Raw genomic sequence first — 21,444 nt, forward strand, 5'->3', positions numbered from 1 at the left:
AGGGACGAATTCCCGATGATTGGAGTAAAGCTCTCATAGTACCCATATATAAAAAGGGAAATAAAGCTGAATGTGAGAATTACAGAGGTATTTCCCTACTGAGTGTTCCTGGCAAGATCTATGCAAGTATACTTGAGAAACGGTTGAGAAGAATTGTGGAAGAAAAGCTTGGTGAAGAACAAGCTGGATTCAGGCCAAATAGAGGCTGCCAGGATCAGATCTTCACTTTACGACAAATAGTCGAGAAAGCATGGGAATATAACAAAGATCTGTATTTAAGTTTTGTCGATTTGGAAAAGGAATATGACAAGGTGCCAAGAGAGAAGCTATTCAATACGCTGCAGTTATATGGTGTCAATGGGGCATTATATCAAGCAATAGAAGTATAACATCATCCGCATAAAGCTCTTTGCTTTATGCGGATGATGTTATACTTCTAAATAAATCCGCTACAAGTCTGCATGATTCTCTGTCTAAATTGAATAGCTGTTGTAATAGATATGGTATGAAGGTCAGCAATAAAAAGACAAAGACAATGAAAATAGGCAGAATCATTGAAAATGTCAACTGTGTTGTGAATGGAGAACCTATGGAACAAGTAAAACATTTCAGCTACTTAGGCACAATTTTTACTGAAGATGGTAAATTAAATATAGAAATAGACAAAAGAATCAGCAAAGCTGGTATGGTGGGAAGTCAATTGAATAAATTCATATGAAATAAGAGAGAAATTAGTCGGAACACTAAATTAGCTGTATACAAGACAGTGTTCAAACCAGTTTTAACTTATGGATCTGAGAGCTGGGTCAGAAGTAAAACACTTGACCAAAGACTAGAGACCGCAGATATGAGAGTCCTGAGAAAGATTAGAGGCGTGAACAGATGGCATCAATTGCAATATCATATTAAAAATGAGGATATTAGGAAAGAACTTGACATTGTCAGCATCCAGGAATGCATTAGCAGAGCTAATCTCAGGTGGTATGGTCACTTAAATAGAATGGGAGAGGAAAGATTAGCAAAACAAGTGTTCTCTGCCAGGTTGGCAGGAAAATGACCCAGAGGAAGGCCAAGATATAGGCGGATTGATATGGTACAAAGTGCCTTAGACGATAGAAATATAACATCTGATAATGTTGGAGTCTTGACAAGTAACAGACTGATTAGGAGGAAAATTGTAGATAGGAAGTTAGTAATGATGTAATTTTTTCATGTAGTACTGTCATATCTTGTACACCCCTTGAGGGTACATGGCAGGAATTTGATGATGATGATGAATTTAAGGAAACTGAGTGTTTAAGATGACTACCAAATTTGTGTATTCACAAATTTATTATTATTATTTTTTTCTTCTTCAATCAGGACATATTTATTAGCCAAATTTGTCAAAACTATCCGCAGCGTTTGATGTAATTTATTGAACTTTGGTAGAATACTAAACTTTGTCGAGTGACGGCAACTTTAGTTTAGATCGGACCATAAAAAACGTCGACTATACACAAATTAACGTACATCAAGTAAGAAAATGATTGCAGATAGTCATAAAAAATATGCATTTTGCAATAGCATTCTTGTGTAGTGACACCATTCATTATCACCGTAGCAGAATCATTAGCGGTTCATTTCGCAAAATGATTATATATATACTTATTAGGTTCGTTTTGACTGTCTACGTATGTAACTTATTTCATATTATAGATAGATGGATATTACTAATATTCGGTATTTGGAATCCATACAAAAATTTGTTGAGACATCCAACTCTTGTTACAATAGAACCGTTTAAGATGACCTAAACGGTTTATTAAAACAAAAGAGAAAAAAAAGTGTTGAAATTATATACTGCAAGAACTTTGCTGTTGGCTAGATGAAAATGATTAAAATTTAGGATGGACACAAAATGATATTTCCACAGATACAATTTTATTGGGAAAATTTAATAATTGTTATTACTCATATTAATAATTGTTAGATATTTTTGTTTTAGTAATGAAAATAAATTTTAATAAATAAATAATAAAATAAATTTTGAAAAATGAATAGTTTGTAAAAAAAAAGTTTATATTCTAAAGTCCCATTTTTCTTTGCGTGATAGGCTCCAAGGCCAAGTACTTGGGTTCTTTGAAGCTTCATTAATGTTCTGATTAAGGTTAATCCTATTAGCATAATATATTACGCCGGTCAGTTGCGAGTTCTTTTGGTCTGTTTGCATATTTTACGGTATGAAAACAGAAACCCTGATACCTCCTTAGACCAGCTAATCACCTTCAATTGAAAATTCTGATAAAGTTTGTAAAACCCTGATGAAGATATTGACATCTTTGAGAAGTTTGAACTCCCAGGCCTTTCCAAATGAAGACATTAGTGAAACTGAGTTAAGGAGGCTTCCTCTTAGTATGTTTAATAACTTAAGTCTATATTTTTTCGAAAGAATCAGTATAGAACAAACGCTATAATTTAAAAATTACGTTTTATTAGTTCTAATTGGTCTGCATACCGGCTGGGTTTGGTTGAGAAATGCTTGGAATTACGCAGAAATTAATTCTATTCTAAGCATTTTAACTCAACCAAGCATTTCAAACTGTTCTCCAGCCAGTCTGCCTGTTTTGAGAATTAAATCCCATATCTGTATAGGATTGGATGACCTACACTGAGGATAGTTCTCAGTTAATAAAATTGTTAAACAGACAATTACTACTTTAAAAGTTTATTGGCAGGTGATAGAAATTTCGCCCAGCTATCACGCTGAAGTTCAATAGCAATCTATTCATCGTGAGAATTATGAGAGAACGAGATAGATCGATAATGTGTCATCGCGGATCACTGACTTCTTTGTTTTCATCGGATTGTGTCTTCAGCTCTATCTAGTCTATGCTCGTGTGTTTATAGCACTGAGTGTGATAAGAAATATTACTAACTATGCAGATATTCCTTGAGATGTTTAGATGATGGTTAGATGACAGAAAGAGGGCAAGGATATATTTTTAACGGCGATTCTATGATAAGAGGTGTACTTCAGATAGCGCGGCAAAATATTGTTTCCCGGTGCTAAAATTAATAATATTAGTGATGCTGTCAGAATGCAGAAAGGCAACGTGAAAGAAATTATTGTTTTGCCTGGCAACAATGATCTCGGAGGTGAGAAGTATTGTGTGATGGAGGATGTGAAAGAGTTGTTTGAAGAAGCGAAAAAGAAGAGCGAGAAGGTAAAGTTTTAAAGTCTGCCGCTATGCTAATAGAGATGAACTGAGAAGGAGGGCAATGAATTAATACATAACTTCACAACTGTTAAATAATCAATTATTTAACAGTTGTGAAGTTATCAAAAACATGTAATATATGTAATTAATCGTTAATAGGCTTTTATTGTGTAAAACGTTTATGCACTATTGCTCCCGATGATGTAAGTTTTACGACGCACGAAACTTGTCGAGTTTTAATTGTTTATTTTTTTAACTAAACTCCTTATATTACAATGTGGTCTCAATACCGAAAACTGCCTACAGATCTACTTAACCACAGAAATCTACGTGTAAAATATGGGTTATTTTTCCACTCATTAAACACCCGGGATAACTCACCTTTTGCCAAACTAGTCAGCTCTGCCGTTTTCAAAATCGTGGCTCCAGCCAGACGGGCACCTACAATAAGCCCTTTATCACAAACTCTGAAAGATCCTTTGTTTTCCCCATTGCGATCAACAATATTGATGGTTATTACTAACTAGCAGCATTCTTAAATAGTTGCCTAGAACACTTGACGCACGTGACAAGTATTTTGCATATACGTTGAGTGAGTGATGTTTACGTACATATGCATAAAGGTTTCTAATTCAGTGGCCGGTATTAGAGTTTACAGATTTAGATTTAGTATTTTCAAAGATGATAGAGTAAACAGGTTTGAGGGGAGGGGGTTACTGTTGATGATAGCATATTGAGAAGTAATCGGGCATTTGGCAGTTCATTTGAGACAATCTAGTGTGAAATTGAGGCCAATAGACAAAATATAAAATTGGTTGCTGCTATTGGCCAAGGGGTATCAGAGATGATGTGGAAGATATGCACCAGCAGATTAGTAAAATGAATGTAGGTCAAGTAATCATTATGAAGGGACCCCAAATTCGGAGATGCCGAATGGAAGGAGGAAAGATAACATGGAAGGAAGGATATGTAATTCATACACTTGTTGAGAGATAATTACCTGAATTAATTGCTGGGAGATAATTGGATCTGGTTGTGTGATCAGAGACCTATCCATAACTGAGATGGCTATATTGCTTTCAATTGGCGAGATCAAGGTGATCACGCGGTCTTGACTTGTGAGGTATGAAAACGTGGAATTTTCAGTTAAAAAGGGGTGTATGTGGAACTACAGGGCAGATGATTATGAGAACATTAGGAGCCAGCTTGATGCAGTGCAATGGCATAAAAATTGCAATGGAAGGATGCTTACAGTGCATTTGGAATAGTCAAAGGGTATCTGGAGTGAGCAATATCAGACTGTATACTGAAGGTCAGGAGGATTAATCAGATGGGAGTTAAATGGATGAGTAGCATCATTAAGAATGAGCAGCAAACAAAAATGATGTGGAAGGTATATAAGTAGAAATGCGACCGGAAAGCTCATGAACAGTACAAGAATCAAGTAAGAAAGGTGACCAGCATGGTAAGGATGGAAAAAACAGATTATGAGAAAAAATAGCCAAACAGGCCAAAGGAAATCCCAAAGAGTTCTTTCATAGTAAGTAAGAGGAATGACTATGAAAAGATAACTTTAATGAATGATGATGGTAACAGAATTCATTAAAGTTATCTTTCCATAGTCATAGTGACGGCAGAGTTGAATAAAGGGAATGGCTATGCAATGATATTGCTGGAGTTTGCAAAGGCATTTGACATAATACCACATGAAACTCTGTTACACAAACTGCAACAATAGGGATGGATATGAAACTGGTGATCTATGAAACTGGATACAGGAGTGGCTGATGGACAGATAACAAAAAGTAGTATATTGAGGAGCAGAATGCATGAGAACAGATGACTAGTGTTATGCAACAAGGCTCAATGCTTGGACTACTGACGTTCAATATGTACATAAATGATGTAAGAAATAAGTTGAAGGGAGATATTCAGTTGTTTGCTGATCATATAAAGTTAGGTAGGGTAATAGTTAATGAAGGCAATGTAGAGAACTTGCAGGATGATTTATAAAAGCTGACGGTACGGGAAAAACATAATGGATATCAATTTAATGCGGAAAAGTGTAAAGCTATCCATTTTGGGATAAAAAGATTACGAGTTGTGTACCATATTGTGGAAACTGTACTCCAGGAAATTGATGAAGCCAGGGATTTAGGAGTAGTAGTTGTAGATAGGGAGTTGAAGGTTAAAGTTCCATAGCATAGCTGAGGTAGTCAAGGTACTTCACATGATTACTTGGTTACTATTCGTCTTTATAAAGCCGTGATAGGAACCACAACTGGATTCCTGTGTGCTCAGGTTTCGTCATCTGGGGGGGGGGGATGAGGAAGAACTGGAAAGGATTCAGAGGAGAGTGACCAAGATGGTGAGTGGTCCATGGAATGCTCTCTCTGAAGACCGAGGGTTTTTAGGTTGCAAAAGTTGATTAATAGGCGAAAGAGAGGGGGATATGACAGAACAGTTTTGTAGGACTGATGAAGAGGAAACATTTCAGCATTTGGTCAGAAGAGGAAGAATCCTGGATATCACGTAAGGGTGTGGCTATCACGGGTAATAGGACTAGATTTTTCGCTCTGAAACCAGTAAATGAATGGAATGAATTGCAGAGTCAGTTGTGAGTGCTTTGTCTGTTAACGGATTCAAGGAGAGGTAAGATCGATATTGTGTGGATAGTTTGGGTCTCCCACGATGAGTCATTTGACTCAATGGAGGCACTAGTTCAATAATAATAATAATAATAATAATAATAATAATAATAATAATATAATAATAATAATAATAATAGTGGTTGTGCCTTCCTCGATAATGAAGCCGTATCTTTAGTGACTTTAAAATGAGGTGTCAAGAAATAAAGGTCGGAGTCTTCTTTTATCTTTCTTGGCAAATGGATTGGTGTGTGTGTATATATATATAAGCATAAATATGAAGAGTATGAATGGTATGAGTTCCAATTCATTTGCGCAGGAACATGCAATCAGATATACTAGTGACTAGTGAGAGTTTTTGCTGGATTCTTTCCATTGTAGAAAAACTCTAGGCAGTGTTAGACGAGTGTGTTGGTTTTATTTTCTTCAAAAGAATTCAAACTATATATAAATAGATAGACTTTTTCCCTTAACAGAAAATTACTCCTATCACTGATGAGTGTTACAAGTTGAGTTTATATTTTTTGAATTATTATAAAATTAAAATTTGAATTAAATGTTATTAGTGAAAAAAACGGGAAGAAAATGATACTGATAAAATCAAAAACGCTAAAAACTTAATGAGTATTTCGCAATCTCCTAATATTTCAACCATCCTTCTCTTAAAAATAAAGTCCACTGCAATTTTTATTTTATAGTGTAAATTTTAAATATATTTTTCAAGTTCTTAGAATAGGTTTAATATTAAAAAATCAAGATTGAAAATATACATTTGAAAACTAAAGAGGCCTATTCCGTGAGTGTCCACACGTGTAAGCAGAGTTCCTGTTAATGTACAATAGAATATGGAAACATAAAATGTCTGAACACATGTAAAGTTACCAAGTCAGCGTATCCATGTTTTATGATACCCAGACTGTAAGAACACCTGATCAACATCCATTTATTATTCAACTTCAAACTTAACGAAACAACTTGTGTTCTTCCTGTTTCCATTTACCTCTCTTCTTTATAATAGTCTTTGGCAAAAACAGAATATACATCCTGCTTTTACCAAATTCACATTTCATTGTAATAAAAGAATCTGATATGTTGATTAATGCAGATTTTTGTGCATTAATGCAAGTTAATTTAATTTAACTTTGTTCGTTGATTCAAATTATATCTTATGAATTTTTATAAGTTGTTTTTATAGCACAAGAAGAAACTACAGGTACGTGACTTTTATTATTCCATCACTAATAATGTTTCGATTGAAGAACAACTAAATATAATTTATATTGGTTTTCTCGAAAAACCAATATAACATATATCTTTAAATATCTTTAAAAAGTCTCCATTTTATGAAAAATCCAAGAATTATACTTAAAAAAAAAATAAAGCTGTGCCTTACCTTCATTTTTATGTGACTCCAACTGAAGAGAGTCGCATACTATTGTAATAATTAGAGCAAAATATGTTAAGAAAGCCTGAAAGAACAACTGAGATATCAAGACAATTATTTTATGATAATAATTGAAGTTACATGATTTTGTGTGTGTGTGTGTGTGTGTGTGTGTGTGTGTGTGTGTGTGTGTGTATTCGAAGATCAGTACATAAGCAGGTATATAAAATCTATAACAGTAAAATTATCACATTTTTTTAAGGATAACAAATTACCTCAATTTAAATTGTTTTTAATATATATACACCTATAAATATTCTGATTGAAGTATTTCACAGTAAATTTCATGCGTTTTTTTTTTTTATTCCAGTTCTGTGTTCATGCTGACAAGAGAAAAATGCTTCAGGAGCTTACAAGCAGTTTGTACATTAAGCCCAGCAAAGCACACGTTCTATCAGAGCTTTCTGACACCATAGCGTCTGCTATTAATGCGGATTCCTGGAATCTCTACCTCTACGATAAGCAGACACAGGTAAGTGCATCAAGGCATTACGTCGTCCACTGAATTATACTTTTAACCAAATTCATCCCAGAGTTTCGTGCCGGCATTACGCTACAAAATACTAAGCTGCTTTCAGTCGTTAGACGAGTTATAAAAATGATATCAACAAAAACAGTCCCACAAATACCTCAAGCAGTTAAATAACTGAAAGATACTTCAGTTCTAGAACCAAAATCTTAAATACCGTTTTACACTAATACTTGAATATCATTATAAGTATTTTAATACCGACGAGTATTACAATTATGTTTTGTCTGAGTAAAAGCGCTATAAATATTTTAATATATAAGAAGTCTATTCAGGGTGTGATGGATTTCGTTGTATAGGAATAACATTGATTTCAGACGACCTGACACTATTTGTTTATTTTGTAGCTGCGTTTCACAATTCTCATTGTATTTTTTTTTTTCAATTTCTTGCAATTACTCATTCAAATCTTATAAGTGCAATGAACATTGCCATTCTATTTTTTTTTTCGACTGCAACTCTAAATAGTCAATAATCTCACATGTCAGCAAATGGTGTACGGAGGTGCATTCAACTTACAATGTAAGCTTTTACATTGTAAGGAGATACTGTTCAGTGTTACGAGTTGAGATCGTAATATTTCTAGATTAACAACCCGATGACACAACTGCATTTAGCGCAAAGTTCTTCTGCTAAATGTATGCAGATTAGAAACTAAAAAGTTATAGCTTGCATAACAGAAAGCAATAATCTTTAACTTATGCTTGTACGTTGTACTCTTTGTGATTTCCGCCCGAACAAAAACTGGAAGACATCATAGAACAGTACGAGGGTGGTCTGAAAAGTTTTCGGCCTCACAATGAAAAAACGAATTTATAATTTCAAAATTATTTTTATTTTTCAACATAATCTCCCTTAAGACTAATACATTTATTCCAACGATGCTCAAGCCCCATTATCCCGTTCCTCTAGTGGTTCTCAATAAGATCTGCAAAATACCCCTACCCCTCCTGCCTGCAATCACCTCTTCATTCGAAGAAAAACGCTGACTAGCGAGGTAGAGTTTTAGTTTTGGGAAGAGATAGAAGTCAGAGGGAGCCAAATCTAGGGAATATGGTGAATGTTCCAACAATTCATAGTACAGATCCCTTAATTTTCCCATTGCCAAAACCTTTGTGGGCAGGAGCATTGTCCTCATGAAAGATGATTTTTTTCTTCTGCAAACCGGGTCTTTTCTCACGAATTTTTTCGTCTAGTCTGGTTAAAATATCGGAACAATATTCCCCGGTTATTGTTTTACCCTTTTCAAGATAATTAATAAACAAAATGCCTTTAGCATCCCAAAACACCGATGCCATGACCTTTCTTGCTGATAGAACCGACTTCGTCTTCTTTGGCGCTGAACAACCGGCTTCTGTCCACCGTTTTGACTGCTGTTTGGATTCTGGTGAATCCAACTCGCATTCATAGTAATAAATCGACGCACAAAAAATAAGTTTTATTCTTGTTAAAAAGCTCCAAGCACTGCTCAGAGATTTTCATGCGAGTGCGTTTTTTATCTGCTGTGAGCAAGCGCGGCACCCATCTTGCACAAAGCTTTTTTCATTTGCAACATTTCATGCAAAATATATCCTACACGTTCTTTTGAAATGCATATAGTCTCAGCAATTTCAAGCACTTTGACTCGCCGGTCATCCAATACCATATCTTGCACTTGTCAATGATTTCTGGTGTTGTTACACTCTTTGGACGTCCTTCACGTGGATCATCTTCAAGGCTGGTACAGCCACTTTTAAACTCGGCAGCCCATTTCTTAATTGTTGAAAACGAAAGAGAAGAGTGCCCATAAACTTTTATGAACTTCGAATGAATTTCGTTTGGCGTTAAACACAAAGAATTTTTATAACGGCACGATACTCAATTTTATCCATTTCAAGGGACACAGACAATACTCTTGCTTCAGACAGCTGTATAAAACAACCTACTTAATAGAATGACTTGCAATTTCACATGGATGCTTATGACAGATGTACCAACTTACAAAAAAAAATCTTGCCGATAGTGCCATCTATGGTCGAGGCCGAGAACGTTTCAGACCACCCTCGCAGTTTTTCTCAGTTGAAACTCGTATATGAGTTTCAACTCGGAAAAACTGTCACAGAAACCATCGAGATGTTAAAGTAGAATTCAAGTATCTAATTAGTTTTCAAATTTCCAACTGAGTGATTGATGTCTGTTGATGTTTCTTTAACGGCATCCACAAGTCATTCACTCGTTTCCAAAAGTAAAAATTGTCAACTAATATTTCTATTCAAATATCCTGCGAGGTTGAAAAGACGTAAGCCGAAAGGAAAACTACAACTGGCGCAATGCAGATTGGTTCTCAAGTGCGCCAATGCTTCGATTCGATGCTTTTCGTCGCCGATTTTGTCCAAACAAGAATTTTTGGCGACAAAAGGCACGTCTGCTGTTCTGTATCCTCCGTACTTCCTGAATGTACCATTTTGTGACTTTTTTTTATATTTTTCTTTTTCTGCAAAATTTGAGTTGGCACTGAAGGAAAGATTATTATTATTATTATTATTATTATTATTATTATTATTATTATTATTATTATTATTATTATTATTATTATTATTAATATATATTATTATTACCAACAACACAAACACTGCAGACAAACAAAACGAGGCGGTGGTATAATAATATTTACCAAACATAAACTAGAAGTAACAGAAATAAACTATAAATTAGAATACGCAGAAAACATATGCATCGAAATTAAAAACATCAAACAAGAAAACTCCCTGATATTAAACGCAATATACAGACCACCCAACTTAAGCACCACAAAATTCCTAGAAGAACTAAACAGATGGCTTTCAGCCACGAAAGTAGACACCTCAAAATACTTGACAATAATAGGAGACATTAATATAAACATTAGGAACATAAATAACAACACAGAACAATACCTAGACCTATTATCGGCATATAACATAACCCCATCCATACAGTCGTATACACTAGAAGAGATAGTCGGAAACACAACAACCTCAACCTGCATTGATCATATAAATATAAGGGCCCCTCCAAACAGCCACACAGCAGCCGTCATAACATGCAAACTAGCAGACCATTATTTCACAGCATTGCAGTTACACAATGAACCAGAACCCATAACAATCACTGAGACTACAAAACAGTATCATAGCATTGTAAACGAAGCAATAGTGAACGATGAAATCAGAAAAACAGACTGGATGCAGATAGCATCTTTAGACTCTGCTGAAGCTGTCTATAATAATCTTAAACTTGCATTTAACAAAATATACAACAAAGCATTAACAAAAATAAAAATACGCCCCCAAACGAAACAAAATCCATGGATAACAGACAACATACTAACAGACATACAAAGAAAAGATGCCCTATGGAAACAACTTAAGAAGTCACCGAACAATATTGCTTTAAAAGCTGAATACAAAAGAAAACGGAATCTCCTAACAACCCAGATTCGAACGGCAAAAAGAAACTATTACAGCAACAAATTAACAACAGCACAGAATGACATAAAGGAAACCTGGCACCTGATTAATGAAATGCTGGACAATATACACAGAACCACTGCCACAGAAACAATAAAACACAGCTTTGCCTGCGACCCCAAATCCCTCAAACAGTTGGCAAACAACTTTAATCAGCACTTCGTGAACTCAGTCCAAAAGCTACAAGAAACAACCTTTCCTCACACATACGAACATTCTCCACTAGGTCCACGAGCAACCCAGTCGATGTGGTTCCCCACAGTAACAAAAGAAGAACTATCACTGGCAATTCAACAAATTAATCCTAACAAAGGACCGGGGATAGACGGAATCAGACCAAAAGACATCAAGAAACACTCAACCGACCTACTTCCAGTTATACAAAAACTGTTAAATAAAATCTTCGAAACGGGACACATACCTGAAACACTGAGGACTGCGTTAATCACACCCATACACAAACAGGGAAAAAGAAACATAATAAGTAATTACTGACCTATCGCCACGCTGCCTGTAATCAACCAAATCATGGAGCGCATTGTACATCAGAAACTCTCCACATACGTTGAAAAATTTCAAATCATACCCAAAACACAATATGGCTTTCAAAAAAATAAAGGAACAGCAACACTCCTGGAAGATTTCACAGATCTAATAAACGCTGCATTGGATAAAAACAGAATAATATTAGTGGTATTCATTGACCTAACAAAAGCATTTGACACACTAACACATAAAACCTTGTTAACGAAACTTACCCATATCGGAATTGGAGATCGTCTACTCCAGTGGTTTAAAGCATACACGAAAAACAGAAAGCACACATATAGGATCAGCACACAGCAAAGAGGTACATGTAACCTGTGGAGTACCGCAAGGAGCTGTCCTATCTCCCATTCTATTTAACATATACACACACGACATAAGCCAACTTCCCCTAAAAAGTAAAATCTTCCAGTATGCAGACGACACTGCCATAGTATCCATTCACAACACTGCAAAAATCGCTTACAAAAATATGCAACACGACATCAATCAAATCACTAACTGGTTAACCGAAAACGGCATATATATAAACCCTGGAAAAACAAAGCTAATGATATTCAAAAACCCTCAAACCCTGCCCATAGAAACTAAATATCTCACTATCAAACATTCATCCTCCTATACACAAAGTGCAGAACCTAAAATCACAACCATCACACAGGTGAAAACAACACGCTACCTTGGACTTTACTTCGATGCAGATCAAAGTTGGAATAGCCACACAAACTACCTACATACCAAGCTTAGGATAATAGCAAGCAAACTATACAGATTAAAAGACATTGCCCCAACCCACATAAAAATACTAATCTATAAAGCATTATGTGAAAACATTTTAAGATATGCAATCACATCATACGCATTCTGCGCAGACTACAGCCTTAACAGGCTACAATGATTGCAAGATAAAATGATAAAACTGATATTCTGGGAACAACCCACTCTTATGCAGGAAGCATGGACAAAACACAAAATATTTAAGGTGAAACACTTACGCCACTACACAGTCATGTTAAAACACTACTACAGCCCAACATATAGAGTAACCAGAACAACATATCAAATAACAAGACCACAGTCAACAAACTACATAACATATAAGTACAACAATCACCACGGCAAAGCCACCCGAAACTACTACGTACCTGACATGATAAACAAACTGCCGTTCGACAACAGAAACCTAGGAACATACAGAGAGCTGAAACAGGCACTATATAAATATTATAGTGAGAATGAAAATTAGAGCAATTCCTGTTTCTCTCTCCCCACCACACATACACACACACACAAACCTACGACAACCCCCCCCTCTCAAAAAACTATCACTACAAGAACACAAAAAAACAAACACACCATGTCTAAATCCAACCCTAATTGCACAAAAAAAAAAAAGCTAAACTGTAATAGCAGTCGAAGTCTTTCAAGCACGTACCAACAAACAGTAAAATCAACACCTGGCTTGTGACCACTATAGGAACACAACCATGAAACCACCACCCTCTGTCATCTATTATCTTCCTCAGATAAGCTCTGCTAAGCTTCGAGGAAGAAAATTACTAACTTGCAAGTATCTGTTATACACACTTGTAATGCGTTATAAATATTATATACATATAATTACTACAGCAACTATGTATGCAATTCATCTGAGACATAAAAAAAAAAAAAAATCTGTATAATCCTTATTGTAAATACAGTAAATATTATTATTGTATGTAACTTATACTGAGACATAATAAAAAAATTATTATTATTATTATTATTATTATTATTATTATGTCGGACCAATACAAGAGAGGCTGGGTGGTTAACCATCATCACAATTAAAACCAAGTCAACTATTATCTTAGAGGAAATGTTCAGAATTTTTTTCATTTTTTTTTAACCATACATGGTTAAAAAAAGCTGTTGCAATTCCTACTAAGCCTGTTAAAACAGAGCAGCATCTACTGCTCAACATCCTTTTACAGTCCAAATTCAAATCCACCGAGCCTGCTTCTCTTCTTCCTCATTCACTCCGTCTACATCCATTCTCTTTCTTCACAAAGCGTTTCTTAACAACTGCAACTGCCATCATTTCAATATATATATATAGTTTCGTTCCACACATGATACTACTGCGCTGTTCGGTTCTTTAACCTCTCTTATGTGGAATGGAAATTAAAAAAAAAAAAAACCACGAGATTTCAAGTGATTATTAAAGAAAGATAAAAGAAAGTCTACATCTTGTTTCCATTGTGTTGCATATAGTTGCGGACATATATACATCTTATATTCCTTGGCCGTGACAGGTCAAGTAACTGGGTTTCTTAGGAGAACATAATTAACATTACGATAAAGCGATTAATCCCTAGTTGCAAAGGCTATATGCATGTTAATTGCGTGTGCTATGGACGGTTTATCTGTTTATAAGATAAACAGTCGAGAAAACGATAAGGTGATAAAAGAAAAGTTGTTCAAAATATTACAGTTGTATGGTGTATATGGAATATTCTACAAAGAAATACACAGCAGCCTATACTTAAGTTGTAAAGTCGATTAGAAGGGAAGGAGGAAGAGGAAATGGTTTGATGTAAAATTCAGAGTGCACACTATCTCCGGTGATTCATTATCAATATGGATTACATTCTCAGAGAAAGCAGCATTAAATCTGATATCAAAATCGGAGATATTAAACCCAGTGATTTACTTTATGGAGATGATATACTCATAAAAATCCCATTAACTCTTCCGGATTCCTTAACTGCTGTATCAAATTTAGTATGAAAATTAACAATAAATTACGCAAACAATCGCGCCATCACCCTTCTCAGCAGTATGGTATCTTAAAAGCGCTAACCCACAGAGCGAGAGAAATCTGTTCCAATCACAATGCTCTTGCTGCTGAACTGGCTCACTTACGCCACACCTTCTTGGCAAATGGCTATAATCCCAATAAGAGAGACAAAACACTAAATGCTTCCAAGAAACCTTCCTACTATCCACCACGGAGAGCTACAACAAAACAGTCACCATTCCATACATTAAAGGCACATCGGAAAAATTATCTAGAATTCTCAATAAACATCAACTACGAGCTGTACTCAGACCGTGTATCAAATTAGCAACTCTCATCCGTTCACCCAAGGACAGCATCTCTCCTTTATCTCCCTGCTCGTGCTTACTATGGTCAAACAGGAAGAACTGAGGACATTCGTTTCAGTGAACATAAAAGATACATCCGGCACTATCGCTATGGCAAGTCGGGCCTATCAGACCATGCTTTGGATACCCCTGAACACAGGATCAACTGGAAGAAATCAAAAGTACTACACAGAAGCTTTTACAAGTCAGAGAGATTGTTCTTAGAAGTAACAGAAGCCTTGAAACATACTCTGAATCTTAACAAATATGGCTGTATAAATTTGCCTAAGATTTGGGAGACAGTCATTTTAAGATATAACTAGTACCTGTTTTCTCTCTTTTTTTTTTCAATAACATAGAGGGCGCCTAATTAGGACTTTAGTTTTTGTGTTGTTGCTACAATTTTTCAAACTAGTCCCATTATTACACCATATTGTTGTGGTCTCGCGTACTGTGACAAACTGTGTTTTGTGCTCTGGAGATGCTGGTTATAACACCAACAAAATATCAGCAATAAGTCAATAAATAATTATTTACTTATCTTTCTGTGTTCTGATATATTACCGTCAAAATTAGTCAACATAAAATATCAGTAAATAATTCGACACTATTAATATTTAAGGAATGAACAGAGATAAGGTTAGCAAAACAGGTGTGTGTGTGTGTGTGTGTGTGTGTGTGTGTGTGTGTGTGTGTGTGTGTGTGTGTGTGTGTGTGTGTGTGTGTGTGTGTGTGTGTGTGTGTGTGTGTGTGTGTGTGTGTGTGTGTGTGTGTGTGTGTGTGTGTGTGTGTGTGTGTGTGTGTGTGTGTGATGCCACGAAAGAAGAAAACCACACAGGAAGACCAAGATACAGGGTATATGCGGTTAGATAATGATGGTAGTTGCGGTTCGTTGTAGTTGGTGGATTGAGTGGTGGAGACAGAGTTGTAGAGTAGGTGCCCTCCCTTTGGACTCTCTGGAGTTGTTACGTAATAATAATAATAATATATATGTTCACAGAACACTTCTGAAAAGGCCGTGTGCAAAGTGGTGTTTAGTGTAGATTTATAGCGTGTATGTGTGGGAGGGGGGGAGGTTCCGGGGAGATTCATACGATTTTGGATTAAATGCATAGAACACAGAATCTCATCATATTGTGAACAATTTTGCTTTATCTGAGCCGATAGAATACTTTGCAGCAGCACAACCCTTATCGCATTTCTCCGTACATAGCGGATAAGTTGCAGACTAAGGCACAACTTTGACATACTCAATGATTATCATCAATGCTAACGGCAGTAAATGATTGTTATCTTGGCTTTGATTTGATATTCCCAAACCTTCCAGATATGTTCGAAACGATAGAGATTAGAAATTCCGGCCGGGTCTACTAAATTCTGCTTCAAAATGGCAACGAACTTAGACAATTTTGCTATGAATTATTCGATAGTGCATTGCGTCAAGCCTGGTCCAATGACAGTCTTTCACTTTTTTTACTATAGTGATTTTTAAGACTATATAAAAAACGGTGTCATAAGGAACAGCTGGTGTGTCAAGAGTAGCCTGTTGCAGCACTTTAGCCCTTGATATTCAAAAACTCAAAATTTTTTCCTCTCTTCTCTTTTCTTTTCCTTTTTTTTTTGTAGCAAAATATGTACGCTTTCCTATTTATTTTCCCATGAAACTAGAGGATAACTGGAGGATGTCTTGCCTATGAAACGATAATCATTAAAGTTCATCTTTTTTGAACTTTTGCACAAATTTATATTTTCTCCTTTTGAAGTTATTCACAGAAATAAACTATATTCCATAGCTCAGTCGCGACGTTTGCCTTCGGCAGGAAAGACCTCGAATGGAATACTGTAGATGACGCTAGGAACCTTTATAGGACTTTTCAATTCAAAGTGAACTGGTTTTAAACGGTGATGGCAGTTTATTTTACCTTCTGGAAAGAAACTGAGGTTTTTAATCCAACAGAACATGAATATCGACTGGAGAACACAAGCCACTACGGCGATATAGCAAATTAGAGGAGAGGACTCTCGTTATGTGGTATCTCCCGAATAATGATAAATGGATCCAAACTCTTCTCTTCAGAACATGATAAAAACAATAGAAATAAAAAATAATAATAAATGCACAGGGCAGCAAGATAATCAGAGGTTATTAAGATAATTTAAAAAATTTAATTCGGGTGCAATTTTTTGTTATTGAAGGAGAGTCACACATTTCGAGTCAGCTCTGCATACAACATAAATATTATATCCCAGAATTATTTTACATATAGATACTGTTCGCGTAGGGGAGGGATAGCACTGTGAAAAAAGACTGACTCATTTTCCACTCAGTGTAATAGGAGACAAGTAGTAGGTTTTTTTTTTTTAATATGTAAGACTTCCCTTTCCAGTATTATGAAAGTTTCTTTTAGAACACACTTTTGTCTTTAGAAAGAATTTGTTAACGGGGGGAAAAAAAGCAAGAATTTTATAATGTCATCACGTCTATCACAGAACTAGTAAGTAAATCTGCACCAACGATGCTCATAAACGAAGAAAATTTTTACTAACTTTAAATATACAAAAACATTTTTTGTCTTTTTCTTTATTTCTTTTATTTTTCTTTTGTTAAAACATCATCAGGAGAAGAAATTCTGTGTATGTAACGTGAAGAAAGTGTACTTAGGGAAATCTCTTTCCGCTCCCCCCACCTTATTTTTTTCAAAAAGAATAAAAAGGAAGGAAAATAGCTTTTTTTTTTTTTTTTGAGGCTCTACTAAGGTTATGCCTTTTTACCAAAAACGCATAGTTTAGTAAAGCTTCCGAAGCCGAAATCTTCACACAGAAAATTTCTTAATTTCTCCCCTTTCTTTATCTTATTCTCCTTTTCAAGTTCTCTTTTCGAAAAACCCCTATTATAAAAACGCATTCGGTTTACATCAACAGCTGTTCTCGTTCACCTCACTTCATCTCATGATCGATACTTTCTTTTCGGAAATACGTCAGCTTCGCGCAGGTGCATTTCTTTCTATATAGCTGCAAGGCAACATGATGGAGAAAACTTGGGTGAAGTCATCGCTATTCGTAAACAAGAAATACAGTTCATCAATTACGAAATTTAGTTGGACAAGGTTTTATATTCTGGGATTTAAAAACAAAACAAAAAAGGTATTTTCATCTCTGTCTCCCTGAATGATTTAATATGGTTCTCAACCATATCAGTAGGAACTAAATAGACTTCTTTCTATTTAGTTGCTACCGAAATGAATCATAGCCCGTTAAGAAAAAGAGAGAGAGAGAGAGAGAGAGAGAGAGAGTCGATTTCGTTGCTGGTTCAAGTCTGATGACGTTCCAAATTCGTAATCTGTTTGTATGAATGATTGGTTAACATAAAGGTTATCTGTAAAGATTAATTTACTTTCTGGATGGCAGGTCCACTGACTAGTTATTTTCTTTTGGTCAGCAACTCACAATTAAAAACTACCAAATTTCTATAATCTGAAGTTTCGCAGAACATTTTAAATTAAAAAAAAAGAAGAAAAAATAGACTGAACTTTTTCGTTAATATGCAATAGTCATCAGAAATTAACAATAACTCGTTTAAGTAACCAAAGATTCAATGAAACAGTTTATTCAGTTCGATTTTAAATGAATAATTTTTTCAGCTATCTTATTCCAAATAATATTAGTTATAACAATAGATCATTATTTAAATTAATTTAAGAGATTCTTACCTGATAATTATTTCCATTCTTTACAGGAACTGAACCTCTTTATGTATGAGGATAAGACGGAGTAAGTGACCTGGAAAATCAATAAAATGTTAACATAGAATTTTTGGTTGAACTTTATAAGTAAACACAATTCACCATTTCTTTCATCCAACAGAAGGCTTAGTTCAGTGCCGGAACTCAAGTCCTGGCACTGAATTCATTGAATTGTTTCCTGAAATTAATCTCTGAATAAATGTGTTCTTTCTTTGGAGGCTGGAGGATGCTGACGATGAGAAGACGATTATTGAGGAAGGAACGACCCTAGCGGCCTATGTGGCAAAAACCAGAGAGACAGTACGAGCCGTAATAGACGGAGTGGTAAGTTTGTTTTGCGGTTTCTATTCAAGGTATTACTCTGTGTGTGTGTGTGTGTGTGTGTGTGTGTGTGTGTGTGTGTGTGTGTGTGTGTGTGTGTGTGTGTGTGTGTGTGTGTGTGTGTGTGTGTGTGTGTGTGTGTGTGTGTGTGTGTGTGTGTGTGTGTGTGCGTGTGTGTGTGCGTGTGCGTGCGTGCGTGCGTGTGGAGAAAGAGGAAAAAAAGAGAGGACTGATGACTGATATTTAATAAGGCTCAGATCTTTTTTTCACGTAACATCTTAAAAAGTAATGTAATGTTTCCTATCGCAAATAATTCGACAGTTTGGCTGAAACGAAGTTCATCGTAGACTAAAACCAAATTCGCAATCGCGTAGAAATCGCATACCCCATCATTTAGCTGGATAGTCTGAACATAGCATTTGAAAGAAAGAGAACTAAATCTAGTGAGAAGAGTTCTGTGATTAACTCGGGGATGTCTTGCCTATGAAACATTGTAAACCAACCTATTGCATATCACTACCCGTCAGCTAACGGTTAGAGAAACTGAAGCATTTCTCCAGAAACCAAACATGGTACTTTTTTAAGCCACTTCAAGGTCTCAAATAAGCACTGTGGTGATATCACATCAGATGATGAAAATCATTCAGCACCTAAAGACATTCACAGATATCCATGCCTAGAACTAGATTCAAATCCATAGCCCGGTGGTGGAGAAAAGAGACACTTGACTGCCATATATAGAATTGTCCTAGGTATATTTTAAGTTATGTCGGTCAGTCTTGACAGCATACTTCTAGTGTCAAGGAGATCTGCTGCTAGTGGATATTACGCAAGTTAAAGAAGAAAAATGTTACTAGTTGGACTGATACGTTGATCACACATAGAGAGAGAGAGACACACACACACACACACATACTCCCTCTAATCTGATCAAAGAACATGCAATGCAAGTAACTGATCCGATCAGACGGACAGACAGACAGACAGACAGACAGACAGAGAGAGAGAGAGAGCATATTATGCTCTCTTTAGATCATATAAAAGATATAAAAGATAAAAGATTATATGGTTTCGTTTAGATCATATAATAAACTATGCTCAACACGATTCTGTAGAAACGAGTGCATCATTCTACTTGGACTTGCAAGCCACTTCAGATCGTCAATGAGCAAGATGATAGTCTCATGCCAGGCAACGAAAAAATTACTGTCTTATTTGAGGATGCTGCCAACGATCTAATGTAGGAAGTGCCAATCTCTAATCAATCCTGTGACAAGTTCAGGGACGTACTAAGAAAGCCGATTAAGTTAGTGGCTAACTTAATCGGCTAACTTAACCGTCAACATCCACGATGAGAAGGAATTACCGAGACAATGTGTCAATGACAAATAACCTCTTCCAGCCATTGCTTTCTACAAATGCGAACGATCGAATTCCGTAGTAAGCTGGTATTTTATCGGGTGGAATGCTACTGATTCTTCAAGATTCTATATGAAGATCAAATGTCAAAAATGTTGAATTTGGATTATGAATTTGGATTGGAATGTAAGACGAATAGGTTAAATTATTGGTTCTAATTCGTTTTTATGTTCATTCTATACAATAACTTACAGATCATAACCTTGATTGATGTAGAATCACCTTTCTCTGCGATGACTGCGGCAATTCTATGGACATACTTTCAACAAGCGTACGATAGTGATCAATGGACATATTGGACCATGCTTCCTGTAGGTATGTGATAAGGCTCTGGACTACTGTCGGGTTGGACGTCTCGATGCTCCAGTTCATACAGATGTTCAGTATGGTTCAGATCGGGGCTCTGTGGAGGCCAGTCAAGTGTGGTGGCGTTAATGTCTACAAGCCACGCAGTTATAGCAGCAGCAGCAGCCTTGTGGCACGGTGCATTGTCTTGCTGAAAGAGACTATGGTCAGTTCACTAGAAACGCCACAAAATAGGAAGCATTGTATTGTCCTAAATGTTCAGATACCACTCAGAATTCATGTTCGTGGCACCACAAACAGAGGCCCGAGGCCAAACCAGTAAACACAGGACCAGACAATCGCACCGCCACCTCTGAATTTCATAGTTGGGGTTACGCACTCTGGTATGAGACGTTCACGGGCATTGTCATATACCACCCCCCACCCCACCCCACAAACACACCCGTCCATCTGCCAGGTAGAGGATGTAGTGTGATTCGTCGCTCCATAAGGGAGGTTCCACGTCCCACTGTACACGCTCTTTGCACCACTGAAGATGACGTTACATGTTGGTTCAAACTCCGTCAGTTGGTTTCTTGCAGCCTTTTCACCGGACACTGTTGAATGGACCTGGAAACATCATATTCCTCCAATTTATACCGGTTACAAACGCGTGACTCGTTTAATGGCACGAT

At 36.1% G+C, this 21,444-nt stretch overlaps 1 protein-coding gene across 1 annotated transcript in view; it reads left to right on the forward strand.

Annotated features, from left to right (window-relative positions):
- LOC150101111 (putative 3',5'-cyclic phosphodiesterase pde-5) overlaps nucleotides 1–21,444 on the forward strand; it is a 250,271-nt gene that overhangs the window by 126,869 nt on the left and 101,958 nt on the right. The window contains exons 6-10 of the mRNA XM_090401842.1: nucleotides 7,603–7,764; nucleotides 10,897–10,918; nucleotides 15,626–15,645; nucleotides 18,265–18,295; nucleotides 18,984–19,048. Coding sequence (XP_090257968.1) covers nucleotides 7,603–7,764; nucleotides 10,897–10,918; nucleotides 15,626–15,645; nucleotides 18,265–18,295; nucleotides 18,984–19,048 — 300 coding nt within the window. The remainder of the gene's footprint in view (nucleotides 1–7,602; nucleotides 7,765–10,896; nucleotides 10,919–15,625; nucleotides 15,646–18,264; nucleotides 18,296–18,983; nucleotides 19,049–21,444) is intronic.

The sequence above is a fragment of the Typopeltis vanoorti genome, chromosome 12 (genome assembly GCF_054136105.1).
Source record: "Typopeltis vanoorti isolate ZY-2024b chromosome 12, IOZ_Tvanoo_1.0, whole genome shotgun sequence".
Taxonomy (NCBI): Eukaryota; Metazoa; Arthropoda; class Arachnida; order Uropygi; family Thelyphonidae; genus Typopeltis; species Typopeltis vanoorti.